At 38.4% G+C, this 23415-nt stretch overlaps 1 protein-coding gene and 1 long non-coding RNA gene across 2 annotated transcripts; both read left to right on the forward strand.

Moving 5' to 3' along the window:
* The first annotated feature begins 944 nt into the window (after nt 1-944).
* On the forward strand, nt 945-4587 carry LOC128311148 (uncharacterized). Its single transcript, XR_008289207.1, has 4 exons — nt 945-1084; nt 2775-2817; nt 3818-3927; nt 4416-4587. It is a non-coding gene; the product is annotated as an uncharacterized LOC128311148 (long non-coding RNA).
* A 10538-nt stretch (nt 4588-15125) lies between these two features.
* SPINK14 (serine peptidase inhibitor Kazal type 14 (putative)) lies at nt 15126-18325 on the forward strand. Its single transcript, XM_053221181.1, has 3 exons — nt 15126-15262; nt 16337-16374; nt 17423-18325. Exons 1-3 carry the CDS (start codon nt 15193-15195, stop codon nt 17621-17623), a joined length of 309 nt encoding a protein of 102 aa, XP_053077156.1. The 5' UTR covers nt 15126-15192; the 3' UTR covers nt 17624-18325.
* Nucleotides 18326-23415: the final 5090 nt, after the last annotated feature.

Below are 23415 nucleotides of genomic sequence, written 5' to 3' on the forward strand. Positions count from 1 at the left end.
ATACATTTCTGGCTTCGTCCTGAACTGGCCGTAAGTAAAGAAGTGACCTCTTAGGTCTGATGGGGGCAAGGGATGTTAGAAATGGGTTTTAGTTACTGTAGACCGTGAATTCAACCTTGCATTTCTAACTGTGGAATTTGCTCTTTCTCCACTTCCTTCTGTTCAAATGCGTCTCATGCCACACTCTTCTGGGCATCATAGAGGTGAGTATAGCCCCTTTCTGTGGGGTCTTTGTAAAAATAAAATCAGAGCTAATTCGTAAATGGGGCTGTGAAAGTAGGTAACCTGGATCACTGTGGATGGAACTAATTCCTAGGGAGGTAAAACCAGTCCTAACTCCACTTCTCCTGGTGGTGTTTTTTTTTCTTTAAAGGCTGCAAAAGGAATCTTTTTGCAAACGGGGAACAGCAGATTAAGGAAACTTTTACCTTAGGTAGCTTTAAAAAATTTTTTTTAAATATTTATTTATTTATTTGAGAGAGAGAGAGAGACAGCATGAGTGAGGGAGGGGCAGAGAGAGGGAGACACAAAACCTGAAGGAGGCTTCAGGCTCTGAGCTGTCAGCACAGAGCCTTATGTGGGGCGAGGACCCATGAACTGTGAGATCATGATGTCAGCTGAAGTCAGACACCTGACTGAGACATCCAGGTGACCCTTTAAGTAGCTTTTTAAACTTTCACATTCATTATTACATTGCACTCTCATCATAACTCTAAAAGGAGAGATTAACATTTCCTTCTTTACCTGTTAATTATCATTTTATTTACAGATTATTTCAGGTCTGACCTAGTTGTGTAGCACAGCGCCTGGATCATACAAGGTCTTCTAGACATATTTGCTAGAAAGTTGAACAGGCTATGGTAGTCTTTTCACTCTCTTCTCTTTCTTCCCAGCTTGATAGAAGAATGGTTATAGAATTGAAGGAAAACAATGTAGGCCATTATTTTTTATTCTAATTATAGGTGAACTGCTCCCAATACAACAGAAAAGGCTCTGGGATTACATGCTCAAAGGAGCTGAAACCAATATGTGGCATAGATCATAAAACTTACAGTAATGAATGCATGTTTTGCCTACTGAACCAGTAAGTATAATACCCAATTTGGAGCCCCTCTTTTTTTAAAGATTACAAAGTCCACATTGGCTAAAATCTGCTTGGTTTCTAACAACATGGTTTGATAAATCCTACCTTTTGTCACACTCCTCCAATACCCTTTGGACATTGCTTTGTTAAAATAAAAATAAATAAGTAAATAAGTAAACAAATAAATATCTCTAAGGATATACATATTTCTTTGCTATCCAGCCAAATTCTCATTCACATATTACACTGTTCTTCAGGCATTAGCTGTTACATAGAGACATTTTTATTTTCACATTACATTTGAGGAAACTGAGTCTCAGGCAGAAAATGTATCTTGGTTAAAGTTCCATAATCTTCTGTTTATATCTTTCTTATTGTATAATGAGAGCTCAGAAGACAACTCTCTCTATTTAGGCTGTTTGCCATGGGTACTATTATAAGAATTTGATCTATCTTTTATAACCCAGAGAAAATCCATGTTCCTTCTTAGAATTATCTGGAAAAGTCTAAGGAAGAGATTAAAAATACAAATGGATAGTTGGAATCCCCACCAGCAGACCCACAAATTACACAAGAAGTCCTCACTATAAACAACATCTCAGCCTCTAAGCAAATGAAAGAAACATTATTACCAGCCATTCCATGAATTTGAATTCACCACTTTATGGCTACTGGTTAAAATCATGGGCTTTGGTGTCACACATCTGGATTAGAATCCAGATTGCACTTAGTAAATATGTGACATCAGACAAATACCCAACCCACTACGTACTTCACTATCCTCATTTGTAAAATATAAGTTATTTTTTAAAGCTTATTTATTTATTTATTTATTTATTTAAAGCATCAGTGAGGGAGGGGCATTGGGAGAGGGAGAGAGAGAATCCCAAGAAGGCTTTGCCCTGTCAGAGCAGAGCCCGATCCAGGGCTCCATCCCACAAACCATGAGTTCATGACCTGAGCCAAAATCAAGAGTCAGACACGTAACCAACTGAGCCACCCAAGAGCCCCTGTAAGATAGAAATTATAATGGTGTTTAGGGTTCACTGTGATAAAACATATCAAACCTTAGCTCTGCAACTAATACAGAAATGAGCTCTTCTTCCTTCTTATCATCTTCCCCTTCTTTTCTAACCCTTCTTAAAATTTATAGTCAAGTATAATAACAAGTGTTATTCAGAATAAAGTCTCTCAGGATATGCAAACTCATGTGCTGAAAAAAAAACACAAGAGATTAAAGACTGATGAGATCTTATTGATTATAGCATCACCTAACCTCTTTTTAGGAAACAGGAATCTAATACAAAGAGGAAGTGACTATAACAAAATTACACAGACTGTGAGTGCCAGAGATGGATTTGAACATATTTTCTTTTTCTTAACTGCAAAAAAATGTTTTCACACTATATTACACCTTTGATTTTCATGTGGATATTCATGGACTATTTTTTAAATGCCCAATCTCCTCTTAGTGCTGATTGTATTTTCTCATACTTTTATTTGTTTACAAAATGATCACCCATCAAAGATGTTAATGGTCAGTATTAGCCGACTAGAGTAGAATTTAACCAGAACTCGTCATTCTCAGTACAGGTTAGACAACATAGAATAACATATGTCTGTATTTTACTCTATAGATTGTGAAATACCAAGTAATGCATTACCCATTCAATAAAATCTTTTCTTTCAGAAATAAACGATTTCAACTCAGAAAACTTCATGATAATAAATGTGTAAGTATACACAGAAATTTCATTTATGCTCAATATAAAATGTTATAATTCTCACTTTATGAAAATTTTAAAATAAGTATTCTAGAAACTGTCTATGACTATGTATAGACCAAAAAACTCAAGAACACATGTAAAGACAATTCAGGGCTAAAGAGCTATGTGAATGGGTTAAAATATTAAAATAATTTTAATAGAGTTTGAAACATGACAAGAGAATTATACACATGGGATTGTGGTAGTAAATATTTTAAGGAGGGGCATCTACACCAATTTGATGGGTGAGGGAGAGAAATATCATCATGAAACTGTTAAAAAAGTAGTTAAACTGACTTTTAAGGGCTAAGAGTCTTAGGAGTCAGTCTGATGGAGAAAGGGGTAAGGTGATGCAAGATAGGAAAAACACCTTAAGCAAGGGCACAGGGATGTATAGGAGCAGGAAACACTTCGGGAATTCAGTTGTTAAGTTTAGCTAGAGTAAGAGGCAGAGGATAAGAGAGATAAGCCAGGCTCATGAGGGGACTTTCTGTTGACGGGGAATCAGTTAAGTAATCAAAAAACAAAAACTGATTTTGTTTTTTGAAAGATCACTCTGGTGTCAGTGTGGAGGGTGATTGAAATCTCAGATGAAGGTAGGTTTAGGGCAACAAACTGGCAGGCAACTGTGACTATGCAGGCAAGACCATGAGGACCTGGATAAAATGGATGACAGCATGGTAAGGAGAAGACTGGTTCAAAAACTAAGTACAAGATAGAAGATGTATTCTATTCATCAGTTCCCTGAGGAGAATGAGGGAAAGGGAAGCCGTAACCTCAGGCTAAGCCATCTCTTTCTGTGATGAGAGTGCCACCATTTTGGGTCAGATTTTGTAAACTGAAGAGGGTTTGTCTTTTTATGAGTGAGATTTGGAACTAAATGACCTCTCAAGACCTTTAAAAAGCTCATTTTCTGTGATTTAACAATTTGAAATTGTTCTTTTTTTTTTCTTTTTTTGGACTGGAGCAAATTGAGTGCACCAATTATTCTGCCATCTGTACTATGGAACATTTCCCTCTCTGTGGATCTGATGGAAAAGTATATTCTAACAAATGCTCATTTTGCAATGAAGTTGTGTAAGTGCCGAATTTAACATATTATTTGTAGTAATGGCCTCTCCTGCAGAGCTTGAAACCATCTTAGCTACCTGATAAGCTTGCTGCTCCTATGAAGTGTATGAGTGTATACACTGCTATGAAGTGTATCAGTATAGCTTGCTGATAATTATAATATTTTACAAAAAGAAGCAAAAATAAAGAGAAAGAGGCAAGAGAAAGAATGATAGTGGATAGTAGGAAGAAAATGAAGCTCAAAAAGGAGACTTTATCAACATCATAGTATTACTGAATGGCAAATAGCAAGAGATATTTAAAGACTTTTTTGGCTCCTAACACTGGCTTTCACTAGCACACTGAATTCCTTTTTCCCCCTTGCTGGATCTCAGTTACTAATTGCTCACCTTTCATGCTCTGTGCTCATTTGGCTGGCTTGATTTTAGAATATAAAAGTTTCAATTTAAGATCTCCAAAGCCTTCCCTTAAAAAAAAAATGATTTCTCTTGTAGGAAGAGACGTGGTACACTTTTTTTGGCAAAGTATGGACAGTGCTGAGTCTCCCTGATGCTCAAGGGCACCAAGTTCCCTTTGGCAGATTCCACATAGAGAACCAATCCCTCTCAGATGGCTGTGGGGCAAATATATGGATTTGATTCTTCAATAAAAGATTTTTAGCAGAAAGCTTTCAGGCATGTCTTTGGATGCAACTGTAGTCTCTTAAGGAAAATGTCTGTGGTCATTTCTCTCAATAAGTGACAAGGAAAGATTTCTTCTATTTCTACTCAAGTTGGGAGCTGGAGAGATTATATATACACTAATGGGAGAGGAATCTGTTCATAGCATCCCATTTTACAAAAACTCACAATTTTTAAGTAAACATGGGTCAAGGGGCAGATCTGACCATTAGTCTTAACACTAGTACCTTTAGCAACACTAATGAAAAGTGGAAAGTTCAGCTTTGGAGGAAGATAGAGTAAGAATCCATAATACTATCAACTAATCAGACCAGGAATAACATTAGATGTTAGATACCATTATTTAAAGAGGACTCAGTCACAGGTGGGAATCCACAAAGGAAGGCATTTTGTTGGTCATGTTGGGAAGAGACTAAAAATAATAGAATTTGATTAAACTGTTGTTGAAGTCTTTAAAAGGCCCAAGGAAAGTTCAAGGTAACTAGGAAAGATGAGGACATATGCAGGACTATCACATGAGAGATCAGAACGTTCTCATTTCTGGGGCTCCATAGAAAGGAGTCATGTCATTAACATAATATGCAAAGACAGATATTTTGCTTACATAAAGAGAAGAATTTTCTAACAGTACATCTGCAAATAGGAACAAAGTTATGCCCTATAAGTTCATCAGTCCAATACAATTTGCTTTTGTAGTAAAGTCTGGTTAAATGCTTGCCAGCTATTTTGTGGAGATTTGTGTGTGTTTTTTAACAACACATATAGAAAGATCACTATGGGTCAAGCAGTGTGTTGTGTAGGGAGAGGCAATACAAATGGGCAAAGATTTCATGTCAGTAAGGAGTTTGTAGACTAGTCAGAGACAATCTTTTGAAGAGTTGATTACTATGCAATGAAAAAAGACTATAATCAAGAATCATTAAAGGTTCAGTAAAAACTGAAAGGAAGACCTGACCCTTATGACCTCATTTAACATTAATTACCTCCTAAAACCCTATCTCCAAATACAGTCACACTGATGGTTAACGTTTTCACATTTGAATTTGGAGGGGACACAATTTCATTCATAGCAGCTAGGTTGCCAGAACTTTATTTTCATTTTTCATATGTGAAAATAAAATGCATGACAGCATAAACACAGAGAGAAGAAATGAAAGTATTCTATTATAAGATTCTGTGTTAAGTTAAATGATATAATACCACTTAAAGGTACACTGTGAAAAGTTAAGAATGTATATTATAAATCCTAAAGCAACACTAAATATGCCAACAATGAAGATAAAATGGAATAATGAAAAAAAATACTATATTTGTGCAAGAGAGACAAAGAAAAGAGGTAAAGAGGAAAAACAGATTGGACTAATAGAAAGCAAGTAGCAGGATGGCAGACTCAAGGTAATTGTGTTAGTTAGGGATTCTTCAGAAAAACAAAACCAACTCTGTGTGTGTGTGTGTGTGTGTGTGTGTGTGTGTGTGTGGAGAGAGAGAGAGAGAGACAGACAGGGAGACAGAGACAGAGAAAGAGACAGAGACAAGAGAGAAAGAAAAAGATTTATTTTAAGTAATTGGTCCATGTGATTATAGAAAGTGTGAAATTTGCACAGTAGGTCAGCAGACTGGTGACCCAGAGGAAGTATTGATGTTGCAGCTCAAGTCTAAAGGAAGTCGAGAGGCAGAATGCTCCTTCCCTAAGAGATCTCAGGCTTTTTCTCTTAAGGCCTTCAAGTGATCACAGGAGGCCCACCCACATTACAGAAAATACTATGCTTCACTCAGAGTCTACAGGTTTAGACACCTCACCAAAGAGGAAATCCCAAAGGTTAAAATATCTCTCTTTGGGGAGGCATATATAGGTAGTGAAACTATTAAAAATGCAAGTGAGTGATTAACACAGAAGTCAGAATAGAGTCTGTGAGAGGGGGCTGTAGTTAGGCAGTGCCTCAGTCTGTTTGGGCTCCTATAGCAAAAATACCATAAACTGGGAGGCTTAAACAGCAAACGTTTATTTCTCACAGTTCTGGAGTCTGGCAAGTCTAAGACCAAGGTGCAAGGGAGCTCTCAGGGCTCTGCCTTCATGACCTAATCACCTTCTAAAAATCCTACCTCTTAATACCATCACATTGGGGATTAGGCTTCAACATATAAATTTACTGGGGACACAAATATTCGGTGTATAGCTGGCAATAACATGTGGGAGGCTTTTAGGATGATGGCCGTTCTAGCTCGTCACTAGAATGATGGGTACATAGATGCTGACCTTATAATAATAAATAATTTAACTACAGACAACAATAATAACAATGAGATCTGATTTAAATATTGATCATAGCAGAAAAAATACCTTCACAGTGATATCTCAACTGGTGTCTGACAAAATATCTGGGCACTGTGGCCTAGCCAAGTTGACATATAAAATTAACTGTTACAGTAAGTATATCAATTATCATATTAAATATGAATGGTCTAAACACTAATTAAAGGAAGAGATTGCAGACTGGATTTTTAAAAAAGTAAGTGTGTTTATAAGAAATACACTTTAAAAATAAAAGCACAAATAGGAGAAAAATAAAAGGATTACCATGTTAACATTAGTCAAAAGAAAGCTGGAGTAGCATTATTGATATAAACAAAATAGATTTTAGAGGAAAGCCTTATTCAAAGGATGAGAGTTATATTTTATAATGATAAAATTCTCAATTAATTAAGAAGATACAAAAATCTTACATGTTAATGAAACTCAAGATTTTCAAATCAAAAATGAATATAAGTGCATGGAAAAATAAACAAATCCATGATTATGATCAGAGATTTCAATATCCATCTCTCAAAAATTAATAAAACAAGTAAGTAGAATATCTACAATTGTGCAGCAGAATTGAGTAATACAATCAACCATGTGGCCTGATTGACAACCACGTGACCCGAGAACACTGCCCCCAACAAGAGCAGTGTGAACCGTCTTCTCAAGTAAACAAGAAATACTTACCAAGAAAGACCACTTTCTTGTCTGTAAAACAAATTTCAATATATTTAAAAGGATTCAAGTCGCAATGGTATTTGTCCTCTGACCACATCTGAATTGAATAAGAAAACAAAAAAATAAAAAAAGTCTCTGGAAAATCCCCAATATTTGGAAAATAAACATCACACCAATAAATAAGCCCTGAGTCAAAGAAGAAATCAAATGAGAAACTAAAAGCATTTTGAAGTAAATGAAAAGAAAAGAGAATAATATTATTTGTGAAATTCTCCCTAAGGCAGTAGTTAGGGTAAAATTTATATTACTAAATATGTAATATTTAGTAATATAAATATTATATGTAATATGTACTAAATATATTACTTAATATGTATATTAAGGATATAAATATTATATGTAATATGTACTAAATATATTACTTAATATGTATATTAAGGAAAAAATTACCAAGATGGAACTTATCCTGTGCCTTAAAACAAGTATGAGTATATTTATCTAGCATTACTAGCACTAGCAACACTTGATTTGAAAACTATTTTCATGACACATTTTGAATTACGATTGCCCATCTGCTGCTTTCCTCTTATGCCAACTGCGTTAGACTTTACACTTAGACTTTTCATAACATCAGTGTGTCATTTGAAACACTCACCACAACACTTTGGTTTTTTCAAAAGTTGGTATAAGTTAGATTGATTCTTGGGGGTAGTACGGTATGTTGCAACTAGCCCAAGTTTCATTCAGTTCTTCAATAAACATAAGCTTAGGTGCCTCTGATTTTCCAGTTAACTACGAAGAGGAAGAGAGAAGGGTTCAAAATAGGGACATGAGAAATGCTTGTTGAATTACTATTCCAATAAGAACAAAGCACTATATTAGGCTTTTGGCAGAAAACATGAAAAAAAAAAACCCAAAAAACTTGTTTTCTCCTTGCAAGAGGTACACAGCTTGCAAATAGCGAATTTTTGTTTCCTTACTTGTAGGTGTATCGTAGAGGCTTTGAAACTTTATTGAATGTGACCCACAGTGAACAAAATATGTTATCTCACCACCTAGAAACACACACACACACTATTGAAGTTGCATTGTCATTTTTATTTTATTCTATTCTATTTACTCTGTTTTACTATATTTTATTTAAAAAATAGTGATGGCGACAAAATAACTTTCACAGCCCACGAAAGGGTCACAATACGTAATTTGAAAACTTCTACTGTACTGTACCATCTGAGAATTAACACTTAATTTTGTCGAACATAAATCTGCATCTGTGTATGTGTGTCTGTGTATGTGTTAGGTGCAACACTGAAAAGGAAGAGGGATATCTTCAACTCACACTGATCAGAACATTGCAAAGGAGAGTTGACCCTAAGGGCCCACGCTTAACCTGGGCCTTCACAATTTCAATTGTCAGAGCCTCTCTTCCAAATATTCCATAAGATATTGTGGGCAGGATTTGCTGCCTCAAAGAGAAATGGAGAAAAGCAAATCAGTCTTTGAAAAGCCTGAGGGAAGAGGAATCAGATGAGACAATGGGGGAGCTCACCATCAGGGCCTTGCCTTCAGGACTTCTTAGTTATTTTCCTTCTTGTCTCTGAGGAATCTCATCTCTATGTTATAGCATTTTAGCTTTCCCCCTTCTCGGTAATTCCCTTTAAAGATTTTCCTTTCTCCAACCTGTTAGTAAAGAAATTCACGTACATCTGTACAGCCAGGGGAGGGATTTTAGGGACAACAAAGGATTAAGGCAAATAAAAAGGAAGCTTGGCCTGACTCAATTCCACCTGTTGGTTAGTCCTAGAGGACAGGCAGTAGCTGCTAGAAGCTGCCAACAGGGACCAGCAGGCCAGTGAGTGGGTAGCTCAGGGCAGACTTCTGAATGCCAGAGAAGAGTAAATAAATGGGCAATTAAGGAAAGAAGTAAGGTTAACAAGAAGCGAGTGCTTCCGTTTTACACTGGAGTATTTGCATGTCTTCAAGGTAGGGAGATTGACACTTGAACTACACAAGGTCGAGGATTGGTCTTAATAGGAAATAGCCGCAAAACAGTAATTGTGCCCAAATGAAAGAGACAAGAAAACTCATCTTACTGGGCATGTGGGATGGTCCTGTCAAAATGAAAACTACATCAGACAAAGTTAAATAGGCAAGGAAGGCTTTATTCAATGCAGTTGCAATAGGTAAGAGAGGCCAGAGCTCAGAATGAACTCAGCGGGGTTGAAATACAAGAAGGAGGATTTTTAAGGTCTGGGTGAGCTAGTGAAAAAGTACTAGAGGAGGGTAGGGGGAAATTACAGGCCATCTGTGTTAGCTCATTGGCTTTATCTAAGGGAAAAATAAACCCATATCTTTATGACAGGAGGTAGTTTTGCAACTTGGAGCAAAGTGCTCACAAAAAGTTAGGCTCCTGCCCTTCCACAGAGATTAGGAGATAGCCTGCCTGGTGTTTCCTGATGGCTGCATTTCAAAGGGATGGCTCCTGGGTCCTCCAGAACCCCTCCTGGGTTCTGGGTTGTAAAACTGGCAAGGGGTTTCTAAAAAGAATTACATCTCAAGGCAACAGAGAAAGAACTTATGATTATAAGATTTCTAACGTAAATGCTCTAAGATAAGGGAGGTCAGGAGCTCAGAGTCAGGTAGAAGTTTATCTAAATTTTAGTCAAGCTGAGGGGAATTTGAAGGCCATTAAGGTCATCTTAGTCCAAAGAACAGATGAGGAATTCTGTTACCCAGATCAGTGTTCAGACCAGAACATGGGTTTGTTCTTGGAGTTGCCATACAGCACCTTTCCATTTATTTAACCCCCACCTGATCAGTATAAACTGAGTATTCCGCTGGTGTCTTTTTTTTTTTAAGTTTATTTATTTTTGACAGAGAGAGAGAGAGAGAGAGAGAGAGAGAGACAGAGCATGAGTGGGGGAGGGGCAGAGAGTGAAGGAGACATAGGATCTGAAGCAGGCTCCAGGCTCTGAGCTGTCAGCAGAGACCCTGACCTGGGGCTCGAACTCACAGACTGCGAGATCATGACCTGAGCCAAAGTTGGACTCTCAACCAACTGAGCCACCCGGGCGCCCCTGGTGTCTTTTACTGTAAACAACAAGGAGCCTTCGGTCTTCATTTAAACCAAAATCATATTTCGTATTTTACGCTCGAGGGTTTTTACCGGTTCCTTTTTACACTCCTTCAAACAGTTTTTTAAGTCGTTTGGAACAAGAGATTTTTTTTTCCCTTTCCTGGAAGCTTTTAACATTATAGCAAACCTGTGTCTGAGCAACTGCAGGTCACGGTCTCTCACAGTGGCAGATCAAGACATTTGCAAACAAGAATAAAAAAATGTGTTTTGTACTTGAAACTGGACTGGATAAATGGTATTTGATGGCTGCCGTATATAGTTTTAAATGGTTTATCCACCTTCTTGAGTTGCACTTATGGTGGGGGGGTGGGGTTGATAGAAGCTTTTAATTCCAAAGTCACAGGACTTTTTTTTTTGGTAACTGAGCTAAAAAAGGACTCCTTTTTGGTGGGGGCAGATGAAGGCTCCCAGGAACCCTTTCTCTCAGAGGGAACAAATACCCTTTCCTTATTTCTTTCAGTTGAAAAATGTATGAAGAAACAGTTGCAGTCACTGAAACACTACTGAAGTTGAAAACTTGACTTTTTCTTTCTTCTTTAAAAAAAAAACCACGAAAAAACCTACTTGCCCCTCTTTGGGAGGCTGTGTGTCAGAGAACCAGGGTCACATACACTCCCCTCTTCCTGCTGAGCTGACATTGTTAGTCATTGTAGCCTATGCAGGCAAGACTGCACTCTCCTACAGACATTTCTGCTCAGATCTTCATTATTTCTCTTCTTCTGCTGGGTTTGGGGTGTCTTTGCTCTTTTGCTTCTAGTTCGTGTGCAATTAGCCGTGGTGTCGTTTTTTTGGCACATAATAAACACGTTGCAGCAGGGGGAAAAATGGTAATGCTGTCCTATGGCTTCCATGAAATCCTTGAGAAGGGAAAGACTTTGTCCTCTAGCCCAGGATTGGACCGACATTTGTGTGGTGGCTGTTCTATGGCGGGGGGGGGGGGGGGGGAGGGGGACACAAATGTCGAGGCCTAAAGACAGGCAGCTCCATGCTCTGGTGGGATTGTGACTGGTTAACAGAATGGGCTAGACTATGAAAGTTCTGTAATTAATGGGCTGTGGAGATAAGTTTCCTTTCTGTGGGAGAACAGTAGAACTGTAGGTTAAATCCTGTAGAGGATTTTGGTGTCCCTGAAAGGTGATAACCATCTGCTTTGGACTACATTGCAAGGAGCTGGTTTTTGAAAATGTTGTTTTGAAGTAACTTGAAACAAAAGTAGGAACAGAAGCCTGACATCCAGAGGAAAAGCCCCAAGCTATAGCTTTTAGAATTAAGCCAGGGGGTGAGGCACCTGGATGGCTTAGCATCCGATTTCCTCCTCAGGCTCTGTGCTGAGGACTCAGACCCTGGAGCCTGTTTTGGATTCCGTGTCTGCCCCTCCCCTGCTTGTGCTCTGTCTTTCTTTTTCTTTCTCAAAAATAAAATAAAAACATTAAAAAATTAGAATTAAGCCAGGGATATGATAGATGATGAGGAAGTCATAGACTAAGGATTTTCTGACGGGGATGTAATCCCTTAATCTTATTTATTCTCCTCACCCAATACTATTAGTTCAACTGGAATTTGGGGGAGTTTGGAAAAACTAAAGCTCTTTTAGGCTTATTTCTTTCCTATGATGTTTTATTTCCTCTGCAATCCTTTCTATGCAATGGAGTCCCTCTACCTCTCTGAACTGGGGGACAAACAATTCACTTAGTAAGGTGGCCTTGTATTTTCAAAATGCTCCATGTTAGATTACAAGCATGGAGCCCACTAATTGGGTGAAAACCACTGCTTTCATATTCTAGGTGACTCAGGTCCTTCTGGAAGTTTCCAGTAGGTTTGTTTTTGGCACTTATTAAAATTATTTAATAAAAAGTACATTAAGTGAGGTAAATAAAAATTTGTTCTTTCTAGCATTATAATATTGAAAATTGGAATCAACCTAACTGAGCAACAAGGGAAGAATTTCTTTTTGAGGGAGAGGGAGAGAGCAAGTGAGCGAGGGGCAGAGAGAGAGGGGGAGAAAGAAAGAGAGTCCCATGAGGTGCAGAGAGAGAGGGAGAAAGAGAGAGAGAGAGAAACAGGGCTCACTCAAAGTAGCGCTCAAGCTCACCCAATTTTGTGGGGCTCAAACTCAATAACTGTGAGATCATGTCCTGAGCCAAACTCAGATGCTTAGCCAACTAAGCCACCCAGGTGCCCAGAAAAATATTAATATAATAAAAATCCAAATATGTGACAAAATATGGCACCAGGCCTCTAAATTCATATTCTATATGATTATATTTGAAGATCAAGAAAATGTCACAGTACATTTCTAAGTGAAAAGGACAGAAAACAATATACAGTTCTACAAAAATTTGATTTTTGGAACAATATAATTCAATATATGTTTAACAGTTATGTCTGGGTTTTGAGATTTCATGTCTTATTTCTTTTTCTAAATTTCTATTTTTCCAATTTTCTAAAGTTGACATATCTTTCCTTGTTATAAGAACAATTGTTCTTCAAGCGCCTGGGTGTCTCAGTCGGTTAAGTTTCCGACTTCAGTTCAGGTCATGAGATCATGGTCCGTGGGTTCAACCCCCTCTTCAGGCTCTGTGCTGACAGCTCAGAGCCTGGAGCCTGCTTCAGATTCTGTCTCCCTCTCTCTCTGTCCCTCCCTCACTTGTGCTCTGTGTCCCTCTCTCTCTCTCAAAAACAAATAATAAAACATTAAAAATTTTTAAAAAAGAAAAAGAACAATTGTTCTTTACAGAAAGGAAGATGAACATAGGGCATTCAGACAACAGGAGGAAACTCGGTTATGACAACCTATCTTCCATGTTACAAAGCTGCAAAGGCTGTGGATTACTTTAAGAACCAGGCAGGACTCACTGCAAATGGCGTGTAGAGACCTCATTCATCACCAACGTCCTTCCTTACTCAGCTCTTTCCATGTTTTGCATGCTGGCCAAAGGTACTAATTCTTGTGGAACATACTCTGCTTTTTCTGCTGCGCTCTCCCCTACCGTGATGTGTTTCTTCATGCCATTGCCCCTTTAGATTGCCTGCCACAGGCTTCCCTGTCCAGTGATCTGTTCCCACCCCCAAGTCCTCTAGGCAGCTCGGTGCTTCCTTACCCAATGCCTCCTGCTGAGGTTTGACTTTGATTTACCCTGAATATTGGGCCTCCAGGGGCTGCTCCTCCCAGCACACAATGCCTCAGTGACCTCTCTCTCTTACATAGCTATTCCACCCCCTTCTGAGGCCCTGATACCTGCTTCTTAAAAGAGGCAAGAACCACAGAGAACATGCCACGTCTCTCTTCCTTTCTCTTCTTTCCAAGGTGGGTCGAAGAAGGGGACGTGTGTGTGGTAGGGGGAGTGGGCATCTGGCATCCTGCTTTACTGCAGCTGGATCTTCCGTTGTTGCAGCTCCATTCCCAAAGGAATCCAGGGAAGATGTCAGGAAGAGATGGGGTGTGCTTAGCAAAAAGCGCTGGAGCTCCGATTGTCTCAGGAGCAGGCAGGGTAGGAAGCTCTGGACATTGTGCCAAGCACCTCCAACAGTCTTGGGAAGTAGAGTACCCTAGGGACATTACCATGTCTCACATAACACCTATCACACCACAGCATATCGCAAATGGTTTATGTCAGTTGCCTATTCACATATGCTACAAAGCAGAGAAAAAGGCCTGATGGCATAGGGAGGATCAGGTCACCTCCGTAGGATTAGGAAGATAGGGGAGTTCAATGTGGTCCTTGTGCAGGCCTGGAAACTGCATACCATTCTCTAGCGTCAGAAAGGGATCCTCCCACAGGAGGATTTGCTCAGTGATTTCTCCCTTTCTGGATGTCTAAATGAAAATAACTTTGGGGCCCCCATGAGATAGTGTGGAATGGTATTTCTCCCTGTGCACTCTCTCAGAGTGCTCCAAGAGAGCTGAGCATTCCACACCAGAAGATTCTAGCACAGCCAAGTAAGTCTGGAATATTACAATCTTTGCCTTACTCCAAAGAGACAGTCTCAGCTTCATGAGCAAGTACGGACCTGCTTCCCCTGTTGAGAAGCTCTTATTTTCTGGAAGCTTCTAGTGGCCTCATTTTCTTTGTATCCCCTCAAAGAACAAATTTGGGTTAATCTTCAGGTAAGGGGTTGCCTTTTAAAGACACTTAAAATACCTCCATACTAAAATAATATAATTATGCCCAAAGAGTAACCTCTGATTGACTTCTGTCTTCTAAGTAGTCACAGGTCTGTCACTGAGTTCTAGACTTTTATTTATGACCAGCCAATTTTAGCATTTTCCTGAGCATTTGTTCTTGGGGAAGAGTGAAATAATAGGCTTTCCAAGTGTGGTATACAGAGGTTACAGTGGGCAGGCTGGAGATGGATATTCACCCTAAAGATGGTCTTAATATCTTGAATACCTCTGCTTTAGTGATTATACTAGAGGGGAACATCCCAAGGCAATATCTCAGAGCATCACTCTAAGGACATATGCACCAGGAGGAAAAATGACCAAATATCATCCAGTATTCTGCTCGCTTTTGTTCTTCATCCTGATATATGGGGCATTACCTTCTGGTGAGTAATTTGGCTGGTTCTGGAATTTATGTAAAGTTGATTTGTGAGCTTTGACACTGTAATCTGAAAGAATGCTTTAGAACTATTTTGTATTTATTTGTGTAGGAGTATCATTTTACTATATCTGTATATCTGTATCTATAGAGAGAGACTATGCAATTGGTCCACAAATAAAAGACTCCGAGCCAATGTGCAAGGGCCTTTGTTTCCCCATCTATTAGTGCAGATTATGAAACCTAATTGATTGGGACCAGGGGCTTGGGCAATTCACAGTAGAATGTGAAAGTGATTGGCAATATGCCCACATCTCAAAAATGCAAAACTTTTGAAAATGCTTTGCCATGAATTTCAGTAGGTCATTACCTTTTTTGTCCTCCTTTATAAAAGAGTCCTGTGGGGAGTTTTAGAGAGACCTAGCCTTAAGGACTGAAGAACTTGATTTTTTACCCATCTACCATGAAATCCTGGGCAGTAGCAACTGTCTTTCCTCTCTCTGTAAAATATGGGGATTAGGCTAAAGGCCTCTTTAAAGTACTAACATTTCTTAATGTCTTTTCTTTTTGGCTGCCTGTTCTGAATCCTCTCAAGCCCAGGCTAACTACAGGTTAATCAAAAATTTACTTGTTATACTAGACTGGCAACATATATGAGACCAGTGATTGCTTGCTACTTATCCATCAGGAGTAGAAGAGTTATTCCACACTTTTTGAGGGAAAAAAATGAATGCATGTGTAAATAAAACAGTTTGGGGGGTGCCTGGGTGGCTCAGTCAGTTGAGTGTCCCACCCTTGATTTTGGCTCATGATCTCACAGTCTGTAAGTTCAGGAGCTGTGTCAGGCTCTGTGCTGACAGTGTGGAGCCTGCTTGGGATTCTCTCTCTCTCTCTCTCTCTTTCTCAAAATAAATACATCTAAAAAAATTATAAATAAATAAATAAAATTTTAAAAAAGGTTTTCTGTTATTGCAAGCTTTCTTGGTAATAAATTAGAATTCTTTAATTCTGCCAACAGATTAAGCTATGGTTTACCAGGTATTACACTCTGCAACTATTTTCATTTATGTCTTGGTTTTAGAACCTCGACACTGGTGGCCACCACATGGAGCTGTTAAGGTAATCTTTCACTATATTTCTCAGGATTGAGATTCTAATTTGAGTTTTCTTTGGGTTTGCTGTTTTAGAATCTTACTTCAGGAAGGTCATCTGTGATGTTCTCCAAAGTCCACTCACATGAACATGGCAGGTACACTGTAGATACATGAGCCCCAAGTAGAGTGATCCAAACTGGGAACCAAGATGAGATTTGGTCATTTGGACACCAGATAGCCCTCCATAGTGCCTAGAAAATGACTACCAACAATTGCTAGGGGATAGAGGAAGTGGAGGGATTAGTTGGGTGACAGACATACAGGAGGCAGATGATGGTGGCCTGGCCATGGTGGTGGTGTTGGATAAGGAAGATGGAAAAGAGTTTCTAAGCTCAAATATGATCCCTCTTTCTCTACTCAGCCGAAACTCTCTCCCACCTTGTATCAGAGGCACATTACCAATCTTTCTATGACACTCATAGAGCCCCTGAGACCATCTCCTCAAGTTCCAGCAGACAGAGTCACATCTTCAAGCTGCCACTGACACCAGCATTGTGACTGGATGTGGGTTTTCATCCCTGATGAGACATGTCCCTTCTCTTGTTTTTAGTTTTCCCTAAAAAATCAGGGCATTATGCTAAATGCTTTCACATTTCACAACTTCAAGAAGAGAGTTGACTTGGGGATTTTGAGAGTGGATAGAATATGATAAATATTTTAAATTGAAGCCTATGAATGTCAGTGAAGCATTTCTTTCCAATTATGAGCTTTCAGGGTTTTTTGCCCACTTGGCCCAGAAATCTCTAAGACTTTTCCCATGTCTAATACTCTGGGAATGAAGGAGATTGAGAGAGAAGCTAAATTTCACAAATGCATCCACTCTTCTTTTTCCCACCATAGTGTAGCAGGCCTCTGTACCCCGTTACCATCAGGAGGTCCTCACAATGAAGGTGTTGTGGTTGTCAGACAGGATAAATTTAGGTTTGGCCTCCACTGCTTTGTGAAGGGACAGCTGTAAGAGCTTTGTGTGACTGTGATAGGATGCTAACTATGTTTAGATTTTCCTAATCAAGTCCAGATGTGACCTACCTGTTTGTGTGATTCTAATGTCATTCTTTTCAAATCAATTTCAGGTGAAATGTCCATATAAGAAAGTAAACTTGAGTTGGTTCACTGGAACAGTGAACCCCTGCCCTGGTTTATATCAACCCATCTGTGGCACTAATTTTGTAACCTATGAAAACCCCTGCATCTTGTGTGTCGAGAGCATATGAGTACTATTTGGGGGGGAAAGAAGAGAAGGAAGACAAACTTAGTCCACCACAGTTACCATGTACCTCTTCTGCCAAGTGTATCAGCCTTGAAGCCAGGAATTTGCTCCAGTTTGAAGAGATAATAATCAGTGCCCAGTCATACGAGCATGTGGTAATATAAAGCCCACTGGGGTAGAAAGCAGACTCAGTGTACTCTGTGGTGTTTCAGGGCCTTCTGTCTGAGCCCTCACATTCCCATATGCCAAGTGATGGATCAAATCCCCTATGCTACATGAAGCTTTGGTTATTCCTTTGAGTCCTGAAATTCTTTGGTTTGAAATTGTGGTTTGCCTTCTCTAAGATACCTTCAATCTTTTATGTGTCTGAAACTCTGAGCTATGATGAGGTGACTGCAAGGTTTGGGTCCTTTTGCTAAGAGCCCCTGTTTAGGTTTTTGGATTTATGGGACATGATTATCAGTGATTAGACACTGAGATCTCACAAAACCACACCTTCAGGTTTGACCTCTGTTTAAGCCAGTGCAGTTCACAGGGACTAAAATGCTCCTCATGGCATCACAATGCCAACAATCATTTTGTAATTTTATACAAGGATCAGTGTCAGGAATGTGTAAATTCCACATCATCCTGACTAATGAGGAATTGGGCCAAAGTGTGAGGGTGTTAATAGAAAAAGATGAGGACTGATATGCCTTATAGATCACAAGCTCAGGCCTGACTGAGTAACTTATTTTCTTTCTTTCTTTCTTTCTTTCTTTCTTTCTTTCTTTCATTTGAGAGAGAGAGAGAGAGTAAGCAGGGGAGAGGGGCAGAGGGAGAGAAAGACAGAGAGAGAGAGAGAGAGAGAGAGAGAGAGAGAGAGAGAGAGAGAAAATATTAAGTAGGCTTCATGCTTAGCACAGAGCCCGAAGCAGGACTTGATCCCACGATCCCGGGATCATGACCTGAACCAAAATCAGTAGTTGGATTCTCAACCAACTGAGCCTCCCAGGAACCCCAAGTAACTTATTTTCAAAGAGTTTGCAGCATAGCCCATAACATCTTCCTTGGCATCTTAGAATCACGGAAGGATAACTGGATAGGAAAATCCAATAACCTAGTTTTTGTATGTAGTCAATTCCCTTTATGCTCTGGCTCTTAGTTTCCTTAAATATAAAATAAGGATGGTAGATAAAATAATTTTAAAAAGTTTTTGTAGGTCTGACTTTTTATTAATGCAATGTTGATTCTGATTGTTGCCTTTAGGAAATCTCATGGGAAGATTAGGTTTCAAAATGATGGAAAATGCTAGCTGAGTGAACTTGGATGTCAAAGAAGATATCTTTTTTTCTCTATCATGACAACCCTTCCTTGCATTTGATAGTGACAGAGACCTGCCCCTGCTGTGCTTGTATCAGATAACTAAAGGTTCCTTCCTTAGACTTCTTTCCTCATTGATGCACTGCCTTCCATATTCTAATAAATGAACTTTTCTGAAAGTCTGATTTAACTTGGTCCTCAGATCTGTGTCTCAATTCTCAGAAATAGAACAAAATGAACATTTGAGCCAAAGGTCAAAACCAAACAGTGGGATTCATCAGCTTCTTGATACTGTGAACGGCGAAGGAATCTATATAAAGGCTCCAAGTTGTCTTCCAAGGAACACAATAGAAATTTCTTCCATATTCCTATAGCATTTCTTAAAAAAACAACTACTAGGAACTATGGAGCATCGTGCTCTTCCTGGCCATTCCTCTTGCCGACTTGCTGCAAACTCCTTGTTAAACAACTTCACTTTTAGACTCAGTTTTGAAACAGAGACATTTACACACATCTGGTTTGACTCTGCAAGACCCAACATTTCCACTGGCCCCACTTTTCTCCATAGAAGGAGGCCTACATCAGTGGCATCCATGAATGTTCCAGTGGTTTTTTAAAATTCTCTTGACACATTTTAACCTCTGAAACCTATTGGGACATGTTCTTCTCTGGGCTCTATTTCTTCTGTGTATACATTCATTCCTAATATGGAGAGAAGATTAACATATGCTAATATGCTCTCTTCCCCTCAGCCAGCTTGCTCCCTGCTGACTTGGGAAGATCATCTCTTCTGCCTCTGAATATCCTTGTAAGACTGTGGTCAGTGTTTATCTGTTCTGTTAGCTCTTTGACCTTAACTACTATGCTAATTACAAGGTAGACACAGGGCTCCAGTAAAAAGGAAAAAATCACCTTTGGTCTAGAATATGAAAAGCAAATTGCTCTGGGGGAAATGAAATAGACTCTATCTTTATGTATGTCCATTTCCACTGCTCTAAGTCCTAGGTCATGCAGGAGCACTGAGAACTCTGAGGAGGATCGTATTCTAATGCTATTGCCTTGACTTCATGTTCACAAATCTTTTCTTCTGTAATGATTGGCCATGAGCACCATGCAGTAGATTTTTCATCTCAAACATTTTAATTTTCATCTCTACAAGTTTGATTTACCTTTCATGTTTCTAACATTTTGACATCTGGAATATAATTATAATAACTATTTTTATGAATGCTAATTCTAACATCTGTGTCAATTCTGGGATGGTTGATTTTCTTTTCATTATGGATGATATCTTAGGATATGCACATTTATGAATGAATTTATGAATGCATAATTTTATGAATTTTATCTTGTTTGACTCCAAACATTTTGATATTTATAGAAATAATCTTGAGTTTTGTTCTGAGACACAGATCAATTACTTGGAAACAGTCTGATCCCCTGGAATATTATTTTTAAGAGTTGTTAGGTGGGACCAGTACAGTATTCACTAAGTGGCTAATTGTTGGTCATTATTGAAGCAAGCACCTATTGGGTACTCTGGTCAATGTTCCCTGAATTATAAGTTTTCTAGTATGGCTAACAGAAACAGCCACTATTACCCTATATGAGATCTGGGCTTTGTTACCTCTAATCCTCTCTAGTGGTTCTTTCCTGGCTTGACGTATTTTCCTCATGCACAGGCATCGATCAGTGATATGCTGAGCTTTCTGTCCAGCTCTTTCATGCTGTCGTCCTGCAAACTATGGCCACATTGGTCTCTCTCCTCTCAGCTCTGTCTCCTCAATTCAGGGAATCTACTTGCTCCTTCTGGGATCCTCTTTCCTTTCCTGGGAATCTCCCACAATGCTGAAATCAAGGCCAATCATAGAGCTCACTATGTTCATTTCCCATCTCTCAGGATTTGGCATCCTTCAGTGCCTGATGTCTAGTGTCATTGTTTCATATATTTTGTCTTATTTTTTGTTGTCTTTCCAAGAAGGAGATATATCTGGTTTCTCTTACTATATATTATCTGAAGGTAGAAGTCAGCTTCATCTTTATCATGTCATGAGACTTAGGTTTTCCTCTGACACCTTCTGAAGTCTAGAGTAGCTTAGTCAATGTACTTAGTTGTCATTATTCTCCTTTTTCTAAGAATTCTAAAGAATTAGACTCGTTTTCTGTAATAATACAAAATTTTTCAGTAAATAATAAAATATTTACTTCAATGTTCAATACACAGCAGTACTGTGTATATTTTTTCTGTTACTTGATATTTTGTCTGTTACTTGACAGTAGACATCTCCAAAGAAAGAAAGGAGGGCAGCATATTTATCCAAATTCAGGACTCACCTCCTTTCAGTGCTGTCTCTAAAACCTAGTCATTGCCGTACACATGCTCTCATTGCCAACATTAAGGGAGCTTCCCGGTAGTATTCCTAGTTCCGGCACCTGTTTTGAATTTTGAACTCCCGCCGTCACATTCCTTTTACTTTGCATTCTCTAATTATTTATCAGTCCCAGGTTTTTGTCATTGCTATCTTCCCTTTCCCCAGCATGCTCTGCTTGATGATCCCACTCACATCTGCAATTATTCTACTGTCTATACACTCATAACTTGCATATTCACATAAGACTGTACCCATATACTTAGTATCAGATATTAGACATCTTAATTTCACTGGCTCCTGGAATAACCTCCATTCTCTTGTCTCAACTATAATCCTGCCTCCATTCTACAATCATTTAAACCTGACCTGTTAAAAACAATTCTCTCCTGTGAGTTATAATAGAAAAAAACATCTTAGTATGACTTGTAAGATATTTGTTTCATCTGCTACAGGCACTGCCTAAAGCCTAACTTTAGCCATAATGAACACTTAGGACTTGCAACAAACCCTATTTACCCAGAAGGTGGCAGTAAAGCACTGCCATTTAGACCAATAACTGACCAGCCCTACACCGGACTCCTCGCATACCAACCATGTGATTTGGGACAAGTTCTAATGCTCTATGAGCTACAGATTTATCATCATTTAAACTGATCATATTAACAGCACACACCTGATTTTGAGGAGAAGTGAAGCTCCAAAATGTTTAAATAGGGATGACCAAGTGAGTAACAAATGGGGCAAGACCTCGGGTAGAAGCAAGAGAGATCTCCTTCACTGCCTGCATGTGAATCCCTGTTTATGAACCTAATGAAGGGGAAGAACTTGAGATGAAAAAGGATTTCAGCAATTTCTGATGTTACTGTCCTATTTTTCCCCCAGGAAGGTGAAATCTCCTATCATAGTGCATGAAGAGCTCTCTCTATGGATGAGAGAGTTGGGAAATGTTGTATCTAATGGACTAAATATTACTCTTAGAATTCTGTGGAGTTCTTTTGTTTTTCTGATTAGATTTTTTTTTTTATCCAAAGAAAGTTAATCAACTCAAAGGCACAAACTTGAGTAAATTGTTTATCATATATTTTCCAAACAAAAATTAGGAATTTCTTGGAGTATGGGTATGTGTAGGCAGCCAAAGAGATTCATTGAAATACCATGCAAACTACAAGACCAATCTACACCCTGGTTCATTTTCTTTAATTGAAATTTTTAATTTGTAATTTAAAATTATTTTGCTTTGTGATAGTAATATGTACTCTTCAGGAAGAATTCAGAAATACAGAAAAATACATTTTAATTTAAAAAAGTAAAAGCAAGCAAAACATTACAATCGAGACTTACTGTCACTGATTTTAGATTAACATCTTTTCTGAACTCCTCCTCTTTCTCTCTTAATGACTGTGATAGAAATAAAAATAGGATCACACTACACATGCTACTTTAGAAGTGAGAATGTACTGAATAGTAGGTCAATATGCCATTGAAGAAGAAGAAATTATATCTAAATGGGTGCAATAAGTACATTAAAGTGAAACTTATTTAAAGATACTACTTCCAAGAATATCAAAATAACAAATGTATAAGGAAAAAAAACTCTAACAAAAGGTATGTATAATCTATACCTTGAATATTATAAAATATTAATCAAAGATTGTAAAGAAATCCCAAAGAAATGGAAGTACATACCCATTCATCAATTTAAAAATTCAATATTATAAAGAAATACATTCACTCTAAATTGTTTTATAGATTCAGTATAATCTGACTCAAAAATGTGGCAGGAATTATTTTTTTGTTTTTGTTTTTGTTTTGGTAGCTGGAGTGTTGGTTTTTTGTTTTTTGAGAGAACAACAATTTTATTTTCAAATTTGTATGAAAATGTAATAGGAATAAAGAAGATAATCTTGAGGAAGAACAAAGGTGGAGGATTCACATGACCAGGTAATAAGATTTATTCTCAACCAATAATAATAAAGAAAATATACTGCTGCAAAGATAGACAAATAGACCAGTGGAATGGAATTGAGAGTCCAGAAGCAGACACACACATGTATGGTCATTAGATTTATGACAAAAAGATCCTAGTAGTAGTAGAATTTTGAAAGCATGTTCTCTTTATTAA

This window comes from Acinonyx jubatus, chromosome A1 (genome assembly GCF_027475565.1).
Source record: "Acinonyx jubatus isolate Ajub_Pintada_27869175 chromosome A1, VMU_Ajub_asm_v1.0, whole genome shotgun sequence".
NCBI classification, from domain to species: domain Eukaryota; kingdom Metazoa; phylum Chordata; class Mammalia; order Carnivora; family Felidae; genus Acinonyx; species Acinonyx jubatus.

Excerpts from the sequence above, each read along its gene's own strand:
- SPINK14 (XM_053221181.1), top strand. The coding sequence starts at position 15,193 with ATGACCAAATATCATCCAGTATTCTGCTCGCTTTTGTTCTTCATCCTG. Across the intron at positions 15,263-16,336 it reads ATATGGGGCATTACCTTCTG|AACCTCGACACTGGTGGCCA; the intron begins GTGAGTAATTTG and ends TCTTGGTTTTAG. Across the intron at positions 16,375-17,422 it reads CACCACATGGAGCTGTTAAG|TCCAGATGTGACCTACCTGT; the intron begins GTAATCTTTCAC and ends TTCCTAATCAAG.